General features: G+C 44.7%; 2 protein-coding genes across 2 annotated transcripts in view; one reads left to right on the top strand and one right to left on the bottom strand.

The window, feature by feature from the left end:
- IGLON5 (IgLON family member 5) overlaps positions 1-26,933 on the bottom strand; it is a 766,795-nt gene that overhangs the window by 96,510 nt on the left and 643,352 nt on the right. The window lies entirely within an intron of this gene.
- LOC143933629 (cell adhesion molecule CEACAM2-like) lies at positions 770-26,126 on the top strand. The gene is made up of 7 exons (XM_077456578.1): positions 770-947; positions 5,201-5,521; positions 12,527-12,799; positions 15,756-15,869; positions 20,073-20,128; positions 21,469-21,567; positions 24,199-26,126. Exons 1-7 carry the CDS (start codon positions 899-901, stop codon positions 24,283-24,285), a joined length of 999 nt encoding a protein of 332 aa, XP_077312704.1. The 5' UTR covers positions 770-898; the 3' UTR covers positions 24,286-26,126.

A 26,933-nucleotide genomic window follows, 5' to 3' on the forward strand; every position in this document is an offset into this window, starting at 1 on the left:
GCAGGAGGGAAGAGGATGGAGGGAGAATAGAGGGAGCAGGAGGGAGAATAGAGGGAGCAGGAGGGAGAGAGCAGGATGGAGAATGGAGGGAGCAGGATGGAGAATGGAGGGAGCAGGATGGAGAATGGAGGGAGCAGGATGGAGAATGGACGGAAGACTGCCCTACGCATCTAATCCAGTATTCCAACTGTCACAGGGTAGTTGGGCAGTTCAAAGGATGCACCCTTTTGTATTCTTTGCTGCACATCTCCTCCAGCCTCTTTGCAGCCACTTCTTGTTTACATGTAATGGCGTCATTATTGACCGCACCATTTGTGCGTGGCACAAGTGTCTAATGGTGACACGGGTGGACTGTGTGTGTATGCACAAACAGACAACACAGTAGCATGATTGAGAGACAGAGCGGTGTTCTCCCAAACAAGGACCTTCATGGTGGGATCGTCACTTTTTTTTTTTTAAATTAAAAAAACAAACATTCTAAAGTAACATTTGAAAGGAAATTAATGTGTTAAAGTTTATAGGACGTTAGGGATTGGGGATACTTTTTAAAGAAATATATTTTTTTATTATTTTTAGTTGTGGAACAAAAACACCAAAGTAACCATAAAAGTTAGATACTTTAATTCCTGAACTGCTGCATGGCCGAGCGCTCTTTTCCAGCTGACGGATTCCCTTTAAGGCTCTATAGAAACTCGTCCCTCTCCACGGAGAGCACGAGAGAGAGTCTGTACGTCATGCACCTGTTATATTATCTCCTCCCCTCCCCTTCCCCTCCTCCGCTCTTCCCAGCAACCACAGGAAATACACCTGTTACTGTTACCTGCAAGATCACCAGCCGGTGACATGTCCCGGAGCCCCTGATCACCACCCACCCTGACCTCGACCAACTACCCGGGACATGGGCTATGCCATCCTGACTGCCACGCTTCTCCTCCTGGTACAGTACGGTGAGTTCTCTAGAACTAATCTGATATATAAAATAACAGAACTTCCCCAACCAGTGATAATGTTGCTTCTGAGTACTGAAAGGGGGCCCCAACATGGGACTGGGATAAAGCTGCCAGGGCCCTCGAATCTTGGGGGCGCGACTCCCATAAAAGTTTGGCATATCGTGAAGCTGGCCATTCGCCAGTAGAATTGTTTGTTTGAAAATATTACTTTTTTTTTTTTTTTTAAATGTTCTAATACTTAAAGTGGACCTTCATCCTCTCTAGATACTTTCACGTTCTATTGAAAAAAAAATAATATGTAAAAAGGTGCAAAACAGGACATACAAGAACTTTTTTGAAACTTTTTGAAATTGTCAAGAAGAAGATGTTGTTAGACAGCTTTAACATAGGGGCCAGGAATGTAAACATCCCGCAGCATAAACATTAATGAACACAACTTGTAGCCTGCAAGTTAGTTTGTTTAGGTATCAATGAGCCATGTAAAATTTGTCACAGACCGTAAAATAAGCAGATCAAGATATCAAGTCTGAATAAACAACATGATTTGCAACAGGGAATAAGAAAGAGGGAAAGATAAAAGGAAGGATGTCCACAGTAGGAAGGTGGGAGAGAGATATGGGGTAAGGGGAGCGAGCGTCAAGAATGCCCAAAACCAGTACCCCAATTCTGGACCACTATTATGAGTTCTAGATCTCCCTGGACAGTGACGGATGGGCGTGTTGTATCCACGGGGTCCACATCTAGGAGAATTTTTTTTTTTGTGCATCTAGCAGGATGCTGGTCAGCTTGTCATTGATATAGAACCCATTGATCCACTGACGAACTCTCTCAAAAAAGGTAACAAAAGGTTTCTTCCAGGCTTTGGCAATAGTCTATTTTGCCGCTAACAAAATGTAGGTCATCAATATGAATTGGGAGTTTAGTAAAATCAGGGTAGTTTAAGATGTAATAAGACATACCAAAGATCTTTTGGGAAAGGACGGTCGAACAAAGAACGAATGAGCTTCAAACCCTTCATCCAAAACTGTACGAGCATGGGACGTGTCCACCAGGTATGTAAAACGTTGCCCGACATTGGGCAGCCACGACAAGCCCAGACCAGTATGATGGGACCAGGTACCATCTGGTAACTGTTTTGAACGCAGACTCAATAGTATTCACATTAATAGAGCAGGAGGCTATTGTAGCCCAGATTCAACCAACCTGCTCTCTCTCTCTCTCTAGTGCACTAGGGGGTCTATCTGCCACTTTGGAACAAACATATTACAGCGCACACATGCAAAACTAACATTTACCTCCCGCAAAGCTTTTTAAAAACACCTAGACATTTTCAAAAAAATATGGGGATTTGGTCACACCATATGGCTATACGGTGCTTAAGCCCACTTACTGCGACAACATACTCCATGATTAGTGGGTCCTACACTATCCATAGACTAGGAGATCCTGCTTCTCTGAACCATGGGAGCCATACTCCTCTATATGGGAGAACGTGAGGTCTCCACCATGATACAGGTGGTCACTAATGGATGAAATATCTCCCACTTTGGAAACGGAAGCATGAGAACATGCTTACGTTTCCAAACGTATGGTGGTTATGGTGGTTGGAAGAAGTCAATTGAGTAGAGAATGGAAATCACTTTATGGGAGAGAGGTGAATAGTGGCATATATATTCAAATAATAATAGCCGACTCGTAAGGTCTTTGTTGATGAACATGGTGGAGAGCCAAATTTATTTGCAAGAATCAAAATAATTTGGAAAATGGGGCATGATATTTTCCCCTAATTTCTGTCAAAGTAGAAATGGTATGGGCCATTGAGAAAAGAAAGGGCGCAAAGAAACCTACGGAGGTGCCACCAATGGAAGACTCCGGGGGACTCCAGTGCAGAAGTAAAACATTGGGTTACCAAGAAGAGGTGAGAGAGGCAAGTGTGGCGAGAGCAATTTGCTAAAGTATTTGGTGGAATCCCAAATAGGAAAGGTATGTCTCACGAGAGGGCTCATAAGAAGGTCGAGCTATAGGTGGGAGCCAGGGCGAGTGAGCAAACAACAACTGATCGAGCAGCAGAAAGCCCACAGGGGAGCTGGTCAGGAAGCATATAGGGAGATGAAAGGGGCAACTTGTGCAGCTGCAAATTATGCATTGAAATTAGGGACCCCAAGACCACCCTGTCTTTTATGTGTAAACATTGCGTGGTCGGGAGACCCCCCCCTTTTTTTGGACCATATGAAACAAGATACATGGTTCTGAAAAGATTTCAACGCATACGATGGGATGGGGACAGCGTGGAATAAGTATAGCCATTTTGGCGGTATTGCCCTCTGTAGCTACTTCAAAAAGGAAGTTTACTCTACCACCCCCCAACAAAAATTCTAAATAATAAATAAATTATATTATATTATATTATAATATTTCTCAACTCCAGTCCTCAAGGCACACCAACAGGTCATGTTTTGGTTTCGCTGCCTTGGTAATTTCCACAGCCGTTGCATCTGAGGGAAATCCTGAAAAAATGACCTGTTGGTGTGCCTTGAGGACTGGAGTTGAGAAACACTGATATATATATATTTGTTCTGATCTTATTAAAAATGAAAGACAATAGAATCCCGAGTTGTCCTGAAGAAAAAAAGTGCAAAATCACTGCAAAACGCATTACTAGCATGTAAAACATGTGTGGAACGGGGCATCGATCGCGGGGATTATTGATGTAAACGAGCCCTTACACAAATAGCCATTTGCCGTTTATGCCACTCTGTTGTGCTAATATAAGCCATGACTGAAGAAGCCAACCTAATGGCGGGCAGTCCGAGCAGACAGGGAAGCTGTGTGGGAAAATAACGCTCCCCCACTTTTACTAACCTTGTTTTAAATATCTTCTGTGAAAAAAAAAAAAAGTTTTATTGGATCTGGTGAAGTTTTATTGACCCTCAAATGGTCATTAAAACGTTTCTCTTGCAAAGCAGGTTTGTGAAAATCACGTCCTTTAGAATAGCTCATGAGTGTACGGTATATCGGGCATGACCAGCGGTCATTGAATCCTGAGTGTTGGTTACCAATTTTTTTACACCGTTTTTAAACCCAACTCGCCCGTTCATTTCAGTAGGTTGCCCTGCATATGACAATCAATTTCAGACATTTTATTTAAAAATGACTTTGCATTAGAATGCATGGCAATAAGATACCATGTGTTGGGATGCGATTAAAGGGAACGTGTATTTAAGATCATTAATAATAAATCAGCAGCACGGCGTGCCTGCCAGAACTTGGCGTGTTTTTGTGTGCAATATCACACATGTTCCGGTGTCATAGAAGTGTGAATGGGGTCTGCATCCCTAGAATAAAACCCATTTTGATTACAGTCACATTTGATTTAGCATGCTGAATATGCAACTTTACCTACAAAGTTGATCCAGGGAAAAATCCGATTGCCTCTCTGGGATCGGGAAGGAATTTTTTTCCCCTGCTGTAGCAAATTGGATCATGCTTTTCTGGGATATTTTTTTTTTTTTTTTTTTTTCGCCTTTCTCTGGATCCACTGTGGGTATAGGATTATGTATATGGGATTGTATGATATTTTATTTTATATTTTTTTAAATGGTTGACCTAGATGGAGTTGTGTCTTTTTTTAACCTGACTACCTATATGTATTTATATGAATATAAAACAAAAGCTAGCTATACATGTATAGGATTTCTCGCACAGTCGGAGATTCAGCAGATTCCTTCATACACATTAATGACATGAATAGACAACTCTCCCCCTGTTGGCTTCTGTATTCGGACAGCCAGTACCCAGGGCTGTTAAAAAACCTGAACAGCATCTTCATCCAATTGGATGTATGCACTGTCTGGCCAACAAGTTTTCAATAGGCTGCTTTGACAAAAGTCAATTGAAAAAAAAATAGCTTTTTGTTGTGCCGAGTTGTGCCAACTGGGTCCTCCCCATGGCTTGAATTAAGTTGGTGTATGGCAGACTTAAATCACATTGGTTTACCACTTTATGACCCCCCCCATCTGGTATGGTTGTCCTTTGACCAAAAAGGTGGCTACCCTAGGGTTGGTAGGCAGCGATTTGTTTTTGTACCCTGTGTTGGCCCAGCTACTGGATATGCAGCTCAGTTTTGGGAAGGCACACTTTGGCATCTTCACCTCGGGTGCCATTGAGCCTTGTCCAGGCAGTATCTGGGCTCATGTGATAACCAACATCCATGTATTGGCAGTTGATGTCCAAACATTGTCTTCCAACAGGCAGAGAAGGGGCAGCACAGACCATCACCAGCAACTCCAGCGGCAATGCGCTAACTGGGAACGATATTAGACTGGTCATCTCATACACCACCCAAGGTTCAAATCCAACAGTCTACTGGTTTATAAACGGCACAACAGTGGCCCAATGGACTGCTGGTGTTGTTGAAGTGGCTCAAACCTACAAAGGCAAGCTGAACATCATTGGAAATGGATCGCTGCTAATTTCAAAGTCTGCAAAAACCGACAACGGAAATTACACCGTCACCGTCACTGTGCTTGGGTACAAGCCGATCTCACAGTCTTTCCAAGTGACAGTCTATGGTAAGTGGTCATGGCATTACTGTACCTGCTTCAGAATTTCACTGGCCAGCAGCCAATCACGACACATCTTGCAATGCGCCTAACTCCAGTGAACTCAATTTACAATGATGTCATTTGCTACATAGAAACATAGAATAGTGACAGCAGAAAAGCAGTCCATCGAGTCTGAGAATATTATAATTGAGATATATATATATATATATATATATATATATATATATATATATATATATATATATATATATATATATATATATATATATAAAATCATCAAGCTCACCCACAGAAGTGGACGCATATGAAAACAGTGTTCAACCCACACATGTGAGGTATCACTGCGATCGTTGGATATAGATATATACACACAGTATATCACAAAAGTGAGTACACCCCTGATATTTTTGCAAATATTTTATTATACCTTTTCATGTGACAACACTGAAGAAATGACACTTTGCTACAATGTAAAGTAGTACAGAGAGTGAACAGCTTATATAAGACCCCTTTCAAACTAGGGCCGCGGCCGCATTAGTGCTTTTCAGCCGCTAGCTAGCTAACGTTTCTTACCCCCTCCCCCAAGAAGGGGTTAAAAGCACCTGTGTTGCGACGCTTCCAAAGTGCATTCCAGGTGCTTCCGTGTATTCCAATCAGTAGGGGCTGTATATTCTTCTCCCAAACCACCCCACAGATGCTGCTTGTAGGACTTTTCTTAACGTTCTGTAAGCACACTGCCCCAGTGTGAAAGCACTCGGACTTTCACACTCGGGAGGTATGGGAGGTAGTTTTCAGGTGTTTTACAAGCGCCATTTCTAGTGCCAAAAGCCTGAAAGGGCTCTTAGGCCGCGTACACACGCGGGGACTGTTCGCTGAAACTTTGTTCGTCAAACAGTTGCCGCAACAGTCCGCTCAAAATTTGCATGAGCGGACTTGCCCACACACGAGCGGACTGTTTCAGCGAACTGTTTGCCAAACAGTTCGCTCAACTTTTGAAATGAACGGACTCGCCCACGTAAGGCGGAGGCAAGTCCGCCCATTTCGAGCGCGTGTACAGGTAGGCGGGGCCCGCGAAGGAGACGTCGCGGGCACCGCCGCCTGGAATGGACTTAAAGGGACACCCAACGCCTAAAAAAAATCGGCGTGGGGGTTCCCCCAAAGTCCACAACAGACCCTTGTCCGAGCACGCTACCCGGCCGGCCAGGAAAGGGGGGGGCGAGCGAGCGCGCCCCCCCTCCTGAGCCGTACCAGGCCGCGTGCCCTCAACATGGGGGGTGCCTTGGGGAAGGGGGGGCCGCGCGGCCCCCCCACCCCAAAGCACCTTGTCCCCATGTTGATGAGGACTAGGGCCTCTTCCCGACAACCCTGGCCGTTGGTTGTCGGGGTCTGCGGGCGGGGGGCTTATCGGAATCCGGGAGCCCCCTTTAAGAAGGGGGCCCCCGGATACCGGCCCCCCACCCTATGTGAATGAGTATGGGGTACAATGTACCCCTACCCATTCACCTGTAAAATAAAAGTACCCAAAAAAAAAACACAACACACGAGAAAAAATATTTTATTGCACAGCTCCGGGGGTCTTCCGTCTTCGGGGGTCTTCTCGCCGGACTCCTCCGCTATCTTCGTGTAGCTCTTTTGCTAGCGGAGGAGTCCGGCTTTCTTCCTCCCCGCCGCCGGCCTCTTCTCCCGACTTCGGGGGTCTTGTCCCCCTCTTCGGTTCTTCTGCCGGGCCACCGCGCCTTCTTGTAGCTCTTTTGCAGGCGGTGGCCCGGTCTTCTGTCGCCGCCGCCTTCCGTTCTTCTGCCGGGTCACCGCGCCTTCTTATAGCTCTTTTGCAGGCGGTGGCCCGGTCTTCTGTCGCCGCTGTCGCCGCCTTCCGTTCTTCTTCTTCTTCTTGTTGTTCTTCTTCTCCAGGAGATGTTGACACGACGCTCTCTCCGGCCGGAATGCCAGAGCCGCCCTGCGCTGCCACTTATATAGTGACAATGGGGCGGTGTCACATGGTATATGTCACATGGGTTGGTCACATGGGTTGATGTCACATGGTGACCCCGCCCCCTTACGATGTCATAGTCCCCATGTGACATCAACCCATGTGACCAACCCATGTGACATATACCATGTGACACCGCCTACCTTCACACGCGCTCGAAATGAGCAGACTTTCCTCCGAGCGGGAACAGTTTGCTCATTTCGAAAGTAGCCTACACACGGGCGGACTGTTCGCTCAAACAAAGTTTCAGCGGACAGTTTTTCGGAATTTCCGAAAGACTTTGTCCGTCAAACTGTCCGCTGAAACTGTCCGCTGAAAGCCCACACACGAGCGGACTGTCCGCTGAAACACTGTTCAGCGGACAAAGTTGGGCGAACAGTCCGCCCGTGTGTACGCGGCCTTACAGTGTAAATTTGCTGAACCCTCAAAATAACTAAACACACAGCCATTAACGTCTAAACTGCTGGCAACAAAAGTGAGTACACCCCTAAGTGAAAATGTCCAAATTGGGTCCAATTAGCCATTTTCCCTCTCCAGTGTCATGTGACTCGTTAGTGTTACAAGGTCTCAGGTGTGAATGGGGAGCAGGTGTGTTAAAATTTGGTGTCATCGCTCTCACTCTCTCATACTGGTCACTGGAAATTCAACATGGCATAAAACTCTGAGGATCTGAAAAAACAAACAAACACACATTTGTTGCTATACATAAAGATGGCCTAGGCTATAAGAAGATTGCCAAGACCCTGAAACTGAGCTGCAGTACGGTGGCCAAGACCATACAGCAGTTTAACAACAGGACAGGTTCCACTCAGAACAGGCCTCCTCATGGTTGACCAAAGAAGTTGAGTGCACGTGCTCAGCGTCATATCCAGAGGTTGTCTTTGGGAAATAGATGTATGAGTGCTGCCACCATTGCTGCAAAGGTTGGAAGGGTGTGGGGGAGGGGGGGGGGGGGGGGGTCAGCCTGTCAGTGCTCAGACCATACGCCGCACACTGCATCAAATTGGTCCACATGGCTGTCATTCCAGAAGGAAGCCTCTTCTAAAGATGATGCACAAGAAAGCCCAGAAACAGTTTGCAGAAGACAAGCAGACTACGGACATGGATTACTGGAACCATGTCCTGTGGTCTGATGAGACCAAGATCAACTTATTTGGTTCAGATGGTGACAAGCATGTGTGGGGGCAACCAGGTGAGGAGGACAAAGACAAGTGTACTGTGACATACTGAAGCATAGCATGATCCCCTCCCTTCAGAGACTGGGCCGCAGGGCAGTATTCCAACATGATAACGACCCCAAACACACCTCCAAGACGACCACTGCCTTGATAAAGAAGCTGAGGGTAAATGCGATGGACTGGCCAAGCATGTCTCCAGACCTAAACCCTATCGAGCATCTGTGGGGCATCCTCAAACTAAAGATGGAGGAGCGCAAGGTCTCCAACATGTGATGTCATCATAGAGGAGGGGAAGAGGACTCCGGTGGCAACCTGTGAAGCTCTGGTGACCTCCATGGTGACCTCAATAATGGTGGCCACACAAAACATTCACATTTTGTGCCCAATTTGGACATTTTCACTTAGGGGTGTACTCACTTTTGTTGCCAGCGGTTTAGACATTAATGGCTGTGTGTTGAGTTATTTTGAGGGGACAGCAAATTTACACTGTTATACAAGCTGTACACTCACTACTTTACATTGTAGACAAGTGTCATTTCTTCAGTGTTGTCACATGAAAAGATAGAAGAAAATATTAACAAAAGCGTGAGATCAGCTAGAGTGTAAAAACTGCGGACAACCAGTATGGCCACTGAAAAAGGACAAATCCTCATTTATTTAGGTCTGAAACACACATTTGCACTTTAGTCCATGCATTATCACATTCTGTTTCCATCCACTTAAGAAACATTGCAACTCAAAACTCAAACAAACAATTTCCAGTGTCCAACCAAAATGTAAACCGCTTACATATGAAAATAAATAAAGAAAAAGGGGAAGGACAGAGCTGGCTCAATGTAGACTTCTGGAAAAATAAAACAAAAGGCCACAATAAGGCCACAACGGAAGAACTTTTTTTTCTTTTTTGCCTTTCGGTAATGGCGTCATTCACACAAATTATATATATATATATATATATATATATATATATATATATTCTTTATTTTACATTTATTAGCTCCCAACTGTCCCTGATTTGGAGCAATGCCCCTCTTTCCTCTCATTTGCCCCTCATTTTGGTCTGATCCATATAGTTGTCTATAAAATACACTTTTTATCTTTCAAAAAGTGTTTCTCTGTGCTAAACCTTTCATCCAAATTCTAAATTGCTGCATTTGCACATTTTAAGAGCCAATATAAAAAGGAATAGTAGTGGTAAAAAAAAGTCCTTGTGGATTCAATTAACCTTTTTTTTGGGTTAATTCTCCTTTAAGGGGGAGTGTCAGGGGGGCGTGTCCTATGCCTACATACATTTGCTGGTAGGCTTCTCTCATTTACATCTCAAAATGTTGGGAGGTATAATATTATATATATATATATATCTCTCTGTCATAAAGCAGGTAAAAACCCCAAGGCTGGATTCGCAACTCTCTTATGACTTCTGGCTTTTTATATGTGGCGAGACATGTATGTATCATTTGTTTTGCATTGTATCTTCATGTGCTGCTATAATAGACACTAACAGAATCTGATGCATCTATAAATGGCGAATTTTGTTTTTTTGGCCAACGCACGTCCCACAGATGTGAACTGGCACAGTTTAAATATCTGGTGCCCAATCTGCAGCCCAGGGGCTGCATGCGGCCCTTGGCAATTTTTGTGTGGCCCTCAGGGCCCCTGCATCTGCTACTCTGTGTCTGCTACTCAGTCTATGGTCCCTGAAGCATGTGCCAATCTCCAACTCCTATACCATGTTTACAGTCTCTGTCCATCCCTTGTAATCTGCCCTTAGTCTCTGTCCGTCCCTTGCAGTATGCCTTTAGTCTCTGTCCGTCCCTTGCCGTATGCCATTAGTCTCTGTCCTTCCCTTGCAATATGCCCTTAGTCTCTGTCCGTCCCTTGCAGTATGCCCTTAGTCTCTGTCCGTCTCTTGCAGTATGCCCTTAGTCTCTGTCCGTCCCTTGCAGTATGCCCTTAGTCTCTGTCCGTCCCTTGCAGTATGCCCTTAGTCTCTGTCCGTCCCTTGCAGTATGCCCTTAGTCTCTGTCCGTCCCTTGCAGTATGCCCTTAGTCTCTGTCCGTCTCTTGCAGTATGCCCTTAGTCTCTGTCCGTCCCTTGCAGTATGCCCTTAGTCTCTGTCCGTCTCTTGCAGTATGCCCTTAGTCTCTGTCCGTCCCTTGCAGTATGCCCTTAGTCTCTGTCCGTCCCTTGCAGTATGCCCTTAGTCTCTGTCCGTCCCTTGCAGTATGCCCTTAGTCTCTGTCCGTCCCTTGCAGTATGCCCTTAGTCTCTGTCCGTCCCTTGCAGTATGCCCTTAGTCTCTGTCCGTCTCTTGCAGTATGCCCTTAGTCTCTGTCCGTCCCTTGCAGTATGCCCTTAGTCTCTGTCCGTCTCTTGCAGTATGCCCTTAGTCTCTGTCCGTCCCTTGCAGTATGCCCTTAGTCTCTGTCCGTCCCTTGCAGTATGCCCTTAGTCTCTGTCCGTCTCTTGCAGTATGCCCTTAGTCTCTGTCCGTCCCTTGCAGTATGCCCTTAGTCTCTGTCCGTCCCTTGCAGTATGCCCTTAGTCTCTGTCCGTCCCTTGCAATATGCCCTTAGTCTCTGTCCGTCCCTTGCAGTATGCCCTTAGTCTCTGGCCGTCCCTTGCAGTATGCCCTTAGTCTCTGTCCAGCTCTGGTAGTATGCCCTTAGTCTCTGTCCATCCCTTTTAATATGCAGTTAGTCTCTGTCCAGCTCTTGTAGTACGCACATAACCTTGGAGGCTGGGTTCACACTGGAGAACACAGCGGGTCACAGCAGGAGTTAAAAATAATGTTCTTTAGCAAGGAACATACATTCCACATTAATAACTATGCTACCAATATTAGTGTGTGCTGTAAATTGCCTCCAGCATTGCTCCCGTTTCTTCTTGCTGGAGGCTGCCATTTTTCTGAAGCCCAGAGCCCCTGAACAGCAGTAAATCATAAAGCGGAACTAAACCCATCAATTTAACTGTTTCAAAAAAAGATTACATTCCTGGACTGCCGGGATTGTCAAGTGTCACATTTGCTTGTTGCCTCAGCCAAACCATCAAATGGCTGGTGTCATAACTGATCACATATACAGCACCATAGCAGTTGCAGATCAAACAGAAGCAGCTTCCTTGGCTGTAAAGGTTAGGAGGGTTTAATCCTGTTTTAAGGCCGTCAGCAGATCAGCCTCTACAAACTCGGCAGTGCCTAAAATATAAAAAGGCAACTGAGCATGTGCAGAGCTGGTTGAGACAGTGTGTTTTTGGATTTTAGACAGTATAGGCCAGTGATGGTGAACCTTGGCACCCCAGATGTTTTAGAACTACATTTCCCATGATGCTCATGCACTCTGCAATGTAGTTGAGCATCATGGGAAATGTAGTTCCAAAACATCTGGGGTGCCAAGGTTCGCCATCACTGGTATAGGCACTATTTTTAATGTTTTACTTATATATACACCTGCAAAAGGGGCCAGCCTGAGGTCATCTAGAAGGACTTCATTTTTCTGACTTCCACTTTAAAATGGACCCCTAACTGCGTTTTATTAGCAGCCCCCAGTAAAAGGACTATAAAGTTTGAAGGCCAATTTACAACCCTGCATTGTGTGAAAGCATGGCAATGCATTTTACATACATTTATATTTTGAATAGCACCCCAACACACCAAGGCAAAGACCATGCACAGCAAATGCACCTTTCCAAAAAGGTTTGGATATGTAAAAATTTCCCGTAGTTTTGGTGTATCAGAAGCCCATTGGGCTGCTTAATGCAATGCATTTTAATGCGTGATGTAAAGGGACTCTTAAAAGTTACACACATATGCATGTCATTTCTGCTTTATTATTCTTTTCTAGACCCGGTGGTGAATGTCAGTGTGACCCAGTCACCTCAGGTGGTCAGTGGGAACACAGCGGTCAACTTGTCCTGCAAAGCATCGGGTGACGTAGAGCTTGTCTCTTGGACGAAGAACGGACAGATCGTGGGTAACAGCGACCCCTACAGTCTACTAGACGGGAACTATACCCTACAGATAAAAAACCCAGATTCCACTTGTAGTGGAAACTACACCTGCAACGCGTCCAATCCGGTCATCTGGAGCGATGCATCATGGGGACTTACCATTCCATGTGAGTGTGCACGGTACATATTGGCTATAGTATATTATGGAGCTGTGGTACATGTATTGCAACAGCTTACACAGATCCCCAGCAGATATACTTCTGTGCAGCTCAACCCGCAGCACAGGTTCCTACAGAAATGAGGGATCAGCAGGAATACAATCAGTGGGGAATTACAATGATTAGACATAACATCATGACCACTGGCAGGTAAAGTGAATAATAAGTGATTATCTTGAGACAATGCCATCTGAAAGTGTGTAGGCTATATTAAGTGAACATGGTGTCCCTGATGTTGTCTTGGAAGCAGGAAAAATACATAAAAAAAATAAAATAATAATAATGGCAAGTGTAAGGATATGAGCAACTTAGAGCAAGGGCCAAATTGTAATGGCTAGACTGCTGGGTCAGAGCAACTCCAAAACTACTACTCTTGTGGGATGTTCCCGGTGTGTACTTGTAGCGGCCACAACCCTTGCTGGGCGGCCTTGACTTTTTGGGCTTACCAGTTACCTTCTCTTGGCCTGCTCTTCCACGCCCAGGGTTGATACCCAACGGCTTGAACACTGACACAGATGAAGTCCTTTAACAAAAGGTTTTATTTTGCAGTAGTAACATCCAATAACACAGTCTCTTGTGGGAACGGAGGGCACGGGTGAAGAACTCAGGCACTTTGAACTGCAGGCCTAGCAAAGTCTCTACTTCCACCCAGAGAGTAGCCACTCGCAGCTGGGTACTTCAAGGCTGAACAGATCTCTAGCCAGAGTTAATGGCAGTCAGCACGATGACTTAAAACGTTAAGCAATCCTATGAACGTGTACAAGTTGTAACTAAAGGTGAACAGGAACCTTTTCCTCAGTACCTGGAAGGTTTACCGTCTCCTCGATGGTACTGGAAAAGCATGAATTTGTCAATGTCCTTCCCAACTCAGTAACCAGGTACTTCCCATGAACCAGAACAGACCACACGGGTCTCACAAACTCCTCTCTTGAACACGTGACCCACACCTCTTAAGTACCCCTTCCCAGACTCCTCAGCAGGCCCCGGCACTCCCACTGATTGGTTCCGAGAAGGCTGATACCTAAACATCCAACCAGGCCTGGTTCTGGCCTGTCATGTGCACCTCACCGTTCACATGACCAGGCAGAACTTCCAAACACAGCCTGGCCAGACTGATGTTAAGGCCAACCTATGTAATTAACCCTCAGAACCCCTATTGTTCTGAGGCAAAAACTAAATTTACATGCGTATGACATTTTGTCCAAAATGTCATCTGCTACATACTGGTCAGGACCTACCAAACGTGGTCCAAGGAAGGAAAACTGGTGACCAGGTCATGAGCGGCCAAGACTCACAGATGTACCTGGGGGCTGAAGAATGGCTTGCATAGTCCCGATTCAATAGAAGAGCTACTGTAGATCAAATTGCTGAAAAAAAAATAACGCTGATTTGGATAGAAAGGTGTCAGAACACAAAGTTTGTTGTGTATGGGGTTGTGTAGCCACAGACTGGTCAGGATGTCCATGCTCAACCACGTCCACAGCTGAAAAAAAGCCTACCATGGGCACATGGGCATCATAACTGGACCACGGTGGAGTTTGATATTTTGGCTTGAATTGAATCCACCATTTGTAGGATGTGCTGGAAACACAAGTCCAATCCATGGAGGCCCCACTTCACAACTTACAGAGCTTAAAGGCCACTTTCACACTGGGACGCTTTACAGGTGCTATAACGCTAAAAGTAGCACCCGCAAAGTGTCTGTAAAGAGTCTCTCCTGTCACTCCAGTGTGAAAGCCCAAGTGCTTTCACACTGGAGTGGTGCGCTTGTGGGACATTAAAAAAAGTCCTGCAAAGCAGCATCTTTAAGGCGCTTTAGGAGCGCTCCTAAAGTGCCCCTGCCCATTGAAAACAATGGGCAGCCCTGCTGAAGTGCCTGCAAAGCGCCTCAAAAGCTAATAACCCTTTTTTGGTCACTAGCGGGGGTTAAAAGCTAGCGATAGCTGCCGAAAAAGTGCTGCTAAAACAATGGTAAACGCCGCTAGGAATAGCGGCACTTTACCGTTGAGTCCCCCAATGCCCCTGTGTGAAAATGCCCTAAAGGATCTCCTACTTATGGCTTGGTGCCAAATACCACAGCCTACCTTCAGAGGTCTAGTGGAGTCAATGCCTCAATGTTTTTTTTGTCAGTCATAATGCTATGGCAGATTGGTGTATATCGAACTTCTCCATAAAGAAACGAAAGGGGCGCTTTGTGTCTGCTTCAGAAAAGTGGAGCTTTTTTTTAAAAGGGAATTATTTAACCTGAGGGTAGTGTAATATGGGAGTGCAAGGACAATTCACTGCTAGCTTATCCCTTCTACAGCTACAATCTGTAATTTAATATTCTTATCCATGGATTCCTGTTCTGAGAATTTGTTAATCCATGCTCCACCTGTTAGCCAACATCACACCTGTGCCCTCTCCCTGTTCTGAGACTTCGTTGCCAATGGCAGCCGCAGGTCCCGGGTAATAAATTGGGAGCCAATCAGCATGGGTCCTGGTCATTAGACAAAAGTTCTCCATCTTGCAGATAGCATTGTGCCTCTCCCTCCTCTTCTCTTTGACCTAGCTATTTACAGAGATAGAGGTACAATTTTGGAAGTGCAATGTTAAAAAAAAAAAAAAATTATATTATATATAAATAAAAAAGGTAGGCAGATATAATCATAGGGTTATTTTGAAGTCAACTAATACATAATACATAACAATGCTACCAAATAGGATTTGGACATCTAGATTTCCAACTACTACTGGTCATAAAAAGGGTAAGCTAATGCAGGCCAGCAGGGATTGTGGTTTCCATTAAAATCACAGTATGGAAAAGTCTTATATCGATAATTGCCCTTTAAAAGGTCACATATTTATAGTCTTACAGTCTTATAAAAATTGGATATCTAATTTTATTCTCCGTTTTTTTTCACAGACACTCTTAGTGGGGGAGCCATAGCTGGGATTGTGATTGGCTCCATAGCAGGAGCTATACTGCTCATCCTTCTCATTGTGCTTCTGGTGTTTTGTATACGGAAGAGAAAAAATGGTAAGAATGATTTAGCTCAATTCACAAAGCACCAAACCAGAATAAAATCTAACTTAATTTTCAAAAAAGGAAGAAAAAAAAAAAAAAAAAAAAAAAAAACAACACACACCTGTCTGTGTCCCATTAGGGCAATTTCCCTTCACTTCCTGTGCCAGAAAGTAAGGCGAGATAGTGAGTCTGGAGAAAATGGGAGGGGTAGTACTGAAACACTGTACCACCCCAGTTTTCCCCAAAATTCGCAAGTCGGTAACATGAAATGGACAGAATTAGATCCCATGTCTGTGCCAGGTGACATCTGACATAACACAGGCCACCCAACAACAAATATAGGAGGTGTTATAAACCACCACTAGCCAAATTCCAAAAAAGGCTCAAGAGGCCTGGTTATTAACAGTCTAGAGAACAATACACATCTGGAAGTTTGGGTTTTGATCAAAAACTGAGCTTCCTTACAAACTTTAAACAGATTTCATAACTCCTGCTGTAATGGAGTTACCTTTATAAAATTTGGTTACACTAATGCAGGGTTTCGTGGAACCCTAAGGTTCCTCCGGAGGTTGCTGGAGGTTCCTTGAGTAATGAGAATTTCTGCCTCTCAGATAAGTTCCCACTGACACCATTGACTTTTTTTTAGCTATCGAAGGGGGTAATTCTTCTCAGCGACCACAAGTGTAAGGCCGCGTACACACGAGCGGACTGTTCGCCCAACCCTGTCCGCTGAACAGTGTTTGGGCGGACAGTCCGCTCGTGTGTGGGCTTTCAGCGGACAGTTTCAGCGGACAGTTGGACGGACAAAGTCTTTCGGAAATTCCGAAAAACTGTCCGCTGAAACTGTGTTTGAGCGAACAGTCCGCCCGTGTGTGGGCCTGTCCGCTGTACTTTCGAAATGAGCGGACTGTTCCCGCTCGGAAAGTCCGCCCATTTCGAGCGCGTGTACAGGTAGGCGGGGCCCGCGAAGGAGACGTCGCGGGCTCCGCCGCCTGGAATGGGCTTGGGGGCCGGTATCCGGGGGCCCCCCTTCTTAAAGGGGGCTCCCGGATTCCGATAAGCCCCCCGCCCGCAGACCCCGACAACCAACGGCCAGGGTTGTCGGGAAGAGGCCCTTGTCCTCATCAACATGGGGACAAGGTGCTTTGGGGTGGGGGGGCCGCGCGGCCCCCCCTTCCCCAAGGCACCCCCCCCATGTTGAGGGCACGCGGCCTGGTACGGCTCAGGAGGGGGGGCGCGCTCGCTCGCCCCCCTTTCCTGGCCGGCCGGGTAGCGTGCTCGGACAAGGGTCTGGTGTGGACTTTGGGGGAACCCCCACGCCGATTTTTTTCGGCGTTGGGGTTCCCCTTTAAGCCCATTCCAGGCGGCGGAGCCCGCGACGTCTCCTTCGCGGGCCCCGCCTACCTGTACACGCGCTCGAAATGGGCGGATTTGCCTCCTCCTTACGTGGGCGAGTCCGTTCATTTCAAAAGTTGAGCGAACTGTTTGGCAAACAGTTCGCTGAAACAGTCCGCTCGTGTGTGGGCAAGTCCGCTCATGCAAATTTTGAGCGGACTGTTTGACAAACTGTTTGCCGAACAAGGTTGGGCGAACAGTCCGCGCGTGTGTACGCGGCCTCAGGGGCATGCTTACCTCTGATCATCATACTAATATATCATGAGTTGTAGACTTAGTCATTTTTAGCAGAGGTTACTAGAGACTGGAAAGTTATTTCAAGGGTTTCTCTGTGTTGAAAAGGTTGAGAAAGGCTACACTAATGTATAAGAAGATACCAAACATGCATTATTTCCAAAGATCCAGAAGGTAAATAAGACACATTAGACCTCCTAAGTGAAATATGCATCAAATCTGGTATCTAACAAATCATAATATTCTGTTAAATAATATGCTGGTTCTGAGATTATGAAACCTTGTTAGATGTAAAATATATTTAAGATTTTTGGCATGAAGGATGTGTCTGCTAAGCATAATAAAATACTCATCAAGACACCTCCGCCACACTCCTTTGATTGTGTAGAGTTCGTTCTGTGACATACTGTCAAGGGTCAATGTAAAGCTGCGACAATTGGCAGCTAGAGCTCTAATCTTACCATAAAAATGAATAAAAAATACGAAGAGCCATTTATGAGGGCCAGTGAGTGACTCTGCCATATCAGACTGAACTTACTCTTCAAGTAGTCCAAATCTGCACAAAACCAAAGACCAGGTGGACTTTGCACTTTTAAAACCTTATGCTGGTTTTTGTATCTTTTCTGTAAATATTTCCTGCACTGTTTATCAGTGCTTTTCATTAAAGCAATATTTAAAAGTCATTAAGCTGAGCCTCTAAATGCTCCAGCTAGAAATGAAAGAACTTTTCCTAAAGCCCCATACACACTATCAGATTGTCTGCTGATTTTTTCCTTCAGATTTACCAAACTAATATGATGAGGTCAAACGTTAGGAGTTTCAATTTGTATGCAATCAGGCAGGCCCTTGCATTACATACTTTTGGTAAATCTGAAGACAAAAATCTGTAGAAAATCTGATAGTGTGTATGGGGCTTTGGTCAGGAACAGATGTGACCAGAAATGTGCGGACTGCCACAGAGAATACCAGGCACTAGTAAAGTGTAAAATTATATAATTTATTTAAAAATAAGCGAATAACAAATGCAAACACACTCCAATATACCAAAACTGTGTAAATCAAACCAGAGAAACAAATAGTGAAACACAACAACTGCCCAAACCAAGTATATATGGAAAGCAGGGAATGCAAAGCGTAGTCGTAACAGAGCCAGGGTCATACAAAGGGAGATCAAGCAAAGGGAGCAAGACCTGACAAGGAGAGGGTAACAGGAGAGAGAGAGAGAGAGAGCAGGCAGGAAGGGTCGGGATCAGGGTCCAGGAATGCAGATCTGGAGCACATGGAGACAAAACACTAAGGCAACGGGAGAAGGACAGACAGGGCTTAAATATACTGCAATGAGCAATAAGTGATGGCTGATCACATGAAAGGATATGAGTTTCTGGCTGCTAAGAGACACCTGCTGGTGGACACAGGAACTGCAGTCTATAGATCTGGGAGCCACAGTGCCGCCAGCAGGTGAGCCCTTTCCTGACAGCCTTTGCAGAGAGCTACTGTAGTGTACACTATTACATTTCTGTCTGCGTGTGGCAGAGAGAGTGATACAGACATTACAACAGCAGATGCTGTGAGCAGTATAGGAAACCAGTGGGGGAGCTTCCGGGTTTTATTGTCCAGACTTAAATTGAACAAGCTGAAGTTAGAAGCTGACTGGTTACCATGCACAACTGCACTAGACTCTGCGTGCTCCAGTTTTAGTAAATCTCCCTATGTGTCTCTGTTAAAAACACATATTGGCAGCTACAGTCAGGGGCGGACGGACAACTCATGGGGCCCCCGGCAATAGGAGATTATGGGGCCCCCAGGAAATCAGATTATGAGGCCACACAGTATACACACACACATGTACACACATTATACACAGACATGTTTCTATTGGCTGAGAAGGTACTGGAGAGGTGGGGCAGCTATAATCTCAGGATTTTTAGACCAAAAGGAAGTCGGTAAGGGACATTTCAGAGACAGATGTAAAAAAAACAACAAAAAAAAAAAAAAAACACAGATTTTTACATACTGTCCCTGATTTTACTGAGGCTGGCAACCCTGATGGGGCCCCCCTAGTGGCCTGGGGCCCTTGGACAGTGCCCAAGTGGCCAAATGGTCAGTCCGCCCCTGGCTACAGTGTTTTTAGAAGGTTAACTGCTCCTGTAAACCTGCTCCAGTGACAAACACCCTCTATTGGCTGATGCTTTGATTGTTCTCCCACAAGCAAAATAAATTCTGCATGCGGCAAAGGGTGTAATCCTAGTAAGAGGAAATTTCTCCTCTCCAAAATTTGGGTTATCTCCTCCTAGACAGTTCTTACCGACACAGCTGTCCCCCTTGGAAGATTTTTCCTAAACTCCTGTTACAATTGTAACATTTTGAATTGGATTTCTCATTACTTTGGGCTTCCAGAGACCACTGGGACAGATGGGAAGCATGAATCTTCCCAGCAGAGACACAGACCGTAATAAAAACAGATGACAGATGCTTTAGCACTTTCTTACTAAAAACAAAAAGCTGGGGCTTTTCATACATTAATTGAACAATATAGATAAATTATAAGCTAGAAACCACAATCCAATGATGTATTATGTTTGCCAGCATTAGGAAAAGAGAAGAAGACTGCAAAGCCACAACATAAAGATGTTCTGCGCACAGTAAGCATTATGAATCTTATTCTTTGTCCTTCTTCCATCTCACTGTCCACCTTCTTCATGTCTTGTAGGCTTTAGTTAATAAATTAAGCATTAGATATCCTATCCCCATCCTCTGCTTTGTGTTTTCTTCTATTCTATTGTCCACCTCCTTGAAGGCGTTGGTAAATGTATCAGGCAGCCTATACTCATTTCATCGCTGTGTTCTCATATTTTGTCTTTCTGCTCTTCTGTTTCTGGTCTATAAGGCCTTAGTAAATATATTAAGCACCCTATACCCAATCTATACCTTGTGTTCCCCATCTTGTGTCCTACCGTCAGAGGCGGACTGACAACTCACGGGGTCCCCGGGCAATTGGAGATTATGGGACCACACAGTATACACAAACACACACACTGTATACAATCACACAGTATACACAGACATGTTTCTATTGGCTGAGAAGGTACTGGAGAGGTAGGTCGGCTATAATCTCTGAATTTTTAGACCAAAAGAATGTCGGTAATGGACATTTCAGAGACAGATGAAAAAAAAAACAAACACAGATTTTTTATATACTGTCCCTGGTGTTACTGAGGCTGGCAACCATGATGGGGCCCCCTAGTGGCCTGGGGCCCTCGGACAGTGCCCAAGTGCCTGAATGATCAGTCCGCCCCTGCCTACTGTCCATCACCTTCAGGTCATGCCGGTTTCAGTAAATACATTAAGCTTTAGATGTTCTATCCTCTCTGTTTCATGTTCCTTTCTTCTGTCTGTCTCCTTTCATGCCTTCAAGCTGGGTTCACACTGCCGTACTGAGGTTTGGCTGAATTCGGACCTGAAAGGACCAGAAGACGCACAGGACTCTTGTGCAATTTGCACCGGAGCCGCTTCGGAGATGTGTGAACCGGCTCCATAGAGAGCCGGACACAATCTCCTGACATGCAAATTGGATGCAGGGAAATCCAAATCCAATTCGCAATAGTGTGCACCCAGCCTAAAGGTAGAAAATAGAAAATACATTGGACATGGGTACCCAATATCCATTCCATCCCTTTGTTTTCCCATCTTATGTCCTACTGTCCAACTCCTTCATCCCTTGAAGGTTTTAGTAAATACAATAGGCACCAATACCCATTCCATCCCTTACTGTTCCACTTCCAATATTTGTTCTCCTGCCCATGTCCTTCAAGTCTTGAAAGTTTGGGGGGTATATATTTAGGTGCCCGATACCCATCATATTCCTTTGTGCTCCTAGCCTTTGTCCATCTCCTTTCAGGTCTTAAAGGTTTCAGTAAATATATTAGGTAAGCTATACCCATTCCTTTCCTTTGTGTTACTTTCTTCTGTTCATGTCTTGTAGGTTTCTGGAAATACACTATCACCAGATGACCCTGCATATTTCACCATGAACAACATCATGTATCGCAACTCATCCATCTCAATGGGCTCCTATATCATGGTAAGTTCAAGAGAGGACCTCCGATATTTCACTTTTTTATTTTTTTTTAAGAAAAGGTCAGAGCCTAGAGAGCAATACAGTGGCATAACTTGAGGCTGGGTTCACACTAAAGCATGGAGCGCCTCACAGCAGGGGGTCCGGTGGGTCCCTGTTTCAAGTCCGATTTCAGTTCGAATATTTGGCTGAATTCGGACCAAAAGAAGAACTGGATTCCTGTGCAATTCGCACTGGAGCCACTAAGGAGATTTGTGAACCAGCTCCATAGAGAGCCGGTCACAATCTTCCGATATGAGAATTGGATGCAGGGAAACCCGTATCCAATTTGCAATAGTGTGAACCCAGCCTAAAGCTTTATGGTCTCCTGTGCAAGAAACCATGAAAGGGACCCTCGACCAGGGCCCTTCTCACTGATTCTGAGGTCCTTTACTCTGGTTGCTCCGCATGTTCTACAGCAGGCCTCTTTCCTGCCATCTTGGGGGCCCCGCACAGTGGCGAAACTCCAGGTCCTGGTCGCAAGTGAAACCTTTGCAACTCTGGTAGTTTCGCTACTGGCGTCAGTGTTTTTTAAATTATTTATTACCATTTTATTTAATTAAATTTATTTTAAAAAATTTTTGTTATTTGTTTACAATTTTTTTTTTGGGAGCCTTTTTGGGGGTTTTAGTGAAATATTATGGGGGGCTAAACAGACCTCTGAGGTTTCACCCTTGAGACAGAGAAAGGCGATTGAGAACATAGCCCTCAATCTCCATCTCTGTCTTTTCCTGTTCTGTAGACCATGGGACAGGACGGATGACTTATGACTCATAACCAGATGGCCTGTTGACACGTGTTAACTCACAATAATGTATCTTAAAGGGTCATTGACTTGTATAACCATATATTTTATACCAATACATCATTTACTAACCACTCCCCTCTTTCTATTGGTAGGTTGTACCATATAAAAGCTGTAACACACCTAATAAAAAAAGGCAGACATTTTACAAAAGCACAACCTCTCGTTTCATGGTGTCTCCAGATATCTGAGGGCCCTGTTGGTGTACCTAATAGATGGGTGGTCATCCAGAATACCTACTATTTCCTTTCATGAAGCATAGTAAAAACCGTTTACTACCCTTCTGACATGAATGGACAAAGTCAGTGATCGGTACCAATCACTGACTTTCCATTTAGAAAAGGAAGGAGCTGGTAAATGACATATTAACGGCCCCTTCTCTGCTCTCCAGACACATCCCTGCAGCAGCCAGCGAGAGAAAGGGGGGGGGAAGCCGGCAGTGCTGTGGGGGAAGGGGGAGGGGGCAAAGGACAGCAGGAGACAAGTGACCTGGATAGGAGGGGTGGCACGGGACATAAAATAACCAATCCCATCCATTTCCTCTTGCAGCCACTTAATGTCTGTGGTAGGGAGTGGAGGATAAGCAGGCTTTCAGTGGCTGCAGCAGAAAAATGGAGGGCATTGGTTCCTCTATGTCCCCCCCCCCCCAGCATCCCTCCTATTCGGGCATACATGGAAGCTGCATAGGCCCCCTGGAGCATGGGGCTAGGTTGCCATTTTGACCCCTGTAGTTACAGACCAGCACCAATACTTTATAATCTAAAGTACATTATACATTCCTCCAAATGATTGCATTTAGTTATTTTCAGTAAAGGTATATTGTTAATACTATAGCATACAAATACATTTTAGACAATTGTGCTTCTTTAACCTTTTGGCAACCGTTTGAGAATTGACACTCTTCTGTTCCAGTATGGCGGTTCTCCTGTGCACAAATCCAGCCCCATAATTAGACATAGTTTGGTGTGGAGGGACTCAAGTGGCCTGCACAGAGCCCTGACCTCAACCCAATTGGAATGTAGATTTTGAGCCTGGTCATCTCATCTATCATCAGTACCTGACCTAGAAATTACTGCCTTTATTGAATGGGCCCAAATTCCAAACAAACTCACTTCAAAATCTTGTGGAAGCCATCCCAAAGCCCTTGTACACACGGTCGGAGAATCTGTCGGAATGTGTCCTATCGGACCGTGTTGTTGGATAATCCGACTGTGTGTGGTATGCATTGGACTGATTCCGTCGGAATATCCGTCGGACCCAATTTTCCAACTTGTTGGAAATATTTTCCGACCAACTGGTTCGATCGGACATACTCCGATCATGTGTAGAGAATTTTGATGTGCCACGCATACTCAGATCAAATTCCTACATCAAAGCTATTGGCTACTAGTCTGAACGTAGTCCCATCATAATGAAATTACGTCATCACGTTCTTAAAGATCGGATTTTTCGACAACTTAGTCCGACCGTGTGTATGCAACAGTTTCGGACAAGATCCGATGGATTTGGTTGTCGAAATCTCCGACCGTGTGTACAGGGGCTAAAGAGGAGGACATTATAGCTCTAAAAAGGAGGGTGGAGACTCCTATTAAAGCCCATGGTTTTGGAATGGGATGTCCAGCAAGCTCATACAGATGATATGATGGTTGAGTATCCACAAACTTGTAGACATATAATGTATATAATTGTTTTTTTCTTTTTTAAAAACACACACACCGGTAAGATTTATACTAAGAATAATTAAAAAGAACTGCATCATTTGATGAACTATAACTCTTACAATAATTTTGCAGAATTCTTACGACAACATGTCTGAACACAAAAGTCCTTCACCCAACCCTCCAAGTCCAACAAAAGTAAAGCATGCTACACAAGTGTAACTGTCTCACTGTACATAGACGAAACAGTCAAGGGCTCGGTGCCAAATATTACTCAAGGAACGAAGAGCCAAAGCCACCATCCATGAGAATGAGGCACGTGAAGCTAACAGTTAAACAGAAATATTCAAGTTTCTAAATGAAGCAGTAAAATTAGAGGGATTTCAGGGAGCATTTTGCTGACTGCAACATCCAGTATTGTGGTTAGATTAGAGCACTTGGATGTACATGTCCACAACCACTATGAACCCTTCTATTGGGTCACATCTATCCAATTCAAATGCCACTTGATACCGATTGGGTATAGTTTGAAATCAGCAACCCCTTGGTATGAGTCTCCGTTCTTAAACCTGGACTCCAAGGAACGTGACAAAAACCACCCCAGCACTGAGGCTCCACTCTGGGAGTTCTGCCGAATAGCCCCAACAAGGCATCTGCACTCCACCAAAACAGGATACCATATTTGCCATCTCTAAAGCCTTTTTTGGCAAGTAGGGAATATTTAGAATTACGGTCAGTTTTATTATTTTAGTTTTTTTATCACGCTGGAGCGATTTCCATCCTGAGACACAATAGAAGGAAACGGGATCTCTCTCCAAAAATCCTCTTCCAGTTCCACCTGTATAAGTTTGGCTATGCCATCCCTTTCTGTTGCGACGACCATGGTCATCAGGACGATTAGAGAAGATAAATCTACCCACTTATGAAAAATGACAGGGGTTCTAACATTTCTGTATTCAAAATAAAATACGTTTTGGCTATATACAATATGAGAGGTTCAATGAGAGGGCAAAACATTTTGAAAACAGTCTTAAAATGAATAGAATGGTCAACCCCATAGATGGTAAAAATCAAACTCCATGAACCACCATCATGAATCTTCAGAATTGGATACATTTCCTAAAACACAACTTTAAGAAATGGTTACAAAACCGCGTTTGTACATTGGATAGAAGTTATTCAATAAGGATCGTCTTGTCCGAACAGAAGAAAACAAGCCGGAGAACAAGTAGTCCATCTTGTTTTTATTTGTCCTAAGGCCATACTTTGGTTTCACACCAAGAACTTCAGGATTTCTAACATACCTTAACCTTTGACGAGTCTCTGAACTGTGAAGGCCCTCCAAGGCATGCGATAAGAGAGTCACCTTGGTGGACTCTACAAGTTGGGAACAAGACACCGGACAGCTATGAAACGTGGAATATAGGAGTTAACCTTCAAAAGAAGAAGATCTTTTTAAACTTTTGAGCAAATTTTTTTTAACAAAAGCGTGTAATTTCTGCCAAATAAGACTTTTGCTTGAAGGAGATGTCCATGTCTCAACAACCCTCTTTCTCAGATAACCAAGACCCCCTCATGGGAGCCATGCCAACCCCACCTCCCTCCTCATACAGCCATTCTGACTTGCTGCTTCACCCTCTATGGAATATCTCCCTTGCTGTCCCAAACACTGCCCAATCTCACTCGCTAGTGAGTGACCAGTGAGGGAGCGACTTTAGAGAAACCAAGCAAGCAGTCCCTTAGCGAGCCAATGGCTGGCAGTTGTCACCAGGGACAGGATCACTTGTGTGACTTGGCCCTCGGTAAATGGGCTGCAGTCTCAGATTGGTCAGTAAGGAGGCGCTGCAACAGAATCTATAGATTTCACTTCCAAAGAACAATATACTACAGGTGGTTAGGCCAAAATGGTCTGAGTGGGTTTATTTTCATGGATGTCTCCTTTTAGGACATTTATTGTTACTCACCTCATACACACTGTAACAAAGAATGTATAGCAGATGTAATTATGTAAAGACAATATATCTCTAATATATATTATGTATAAATATATTTTTACAATGCAATTATCTTGTGATGTGTTTGTAAACTTTGCATTTTATACTTTAATGTATCTGACTGTACACAGATGAAATACACTTTAGTATGACATCTATTGAAATGGACAGGTACCAGACCTCCATGGATCCCAGACAGCTATTACTGTCCCACTATTCCACTTAAAGCTCAACTCCAGACGTTAAGTTTTGATTAGAGTGGATTTTCATTCCTGTCTCAGTATGGGGACACAGCGGCTGCATCAACAAAGCGCTCACCCCAATTTGACAGGAGTGTGGGTGAGCGCCCCGAATGCAGACAGTGTGTTCAGGGGTCGCCGACTCATACCGGCATACCCGTCTGTACGGTTACCGCTTCCTTATCCACTTACATGGACTGCCTGAATGCAGCACCTGGTGGCTCAAGACTCATCAAAAGTGGTTCATTCATGGTCTATGCGCCCCACTCTCCATGTAAATGAGGCTTTATTGGACAGCAAGACAATGTACTGGACCTCCACTGCAGCAACAATCTTGGTCAGGGAATGTTATGCCCTGTACACACGGTCGGACATTCCGACCACAAAATCCGTCTGATTTTTTCCCCCGACGGATTTTGGCTGAAACTTCTGTTGTATACACACGGTCGGACAAATTTGTTGGAAAATCCGATTGTTCGGAACAAGCCGACGTTCGTTGCGTACGACGGGACTACGTAGAGGCTAGTAACCAATAGCTTTGGTCTCATAATTTAATCTGAGCATCCGGGCATTTTGTCCGTTGGAATTCTCTACAAACAATCAGAAAAAGTCAGATCGGATTTTGGCGGCAAATTTT

The sequence above is a fragment of the Lithobates pipiens genome, unplaced genomic scaffold (assembly GCF_037356315.1).
Source record: "Lithobates pipiens isolate NorthernLeopardFrog02 unplaced genomic scaffold, aLitPip1_a1.2 Scaffold_27, whole genome shotgun sequence".
Lineage (NCBI taxonomy): Eukaryota > Metazoa > Chordata > Amphibia > Anura > Ranidae > Lithobates > Lithobates pipiens.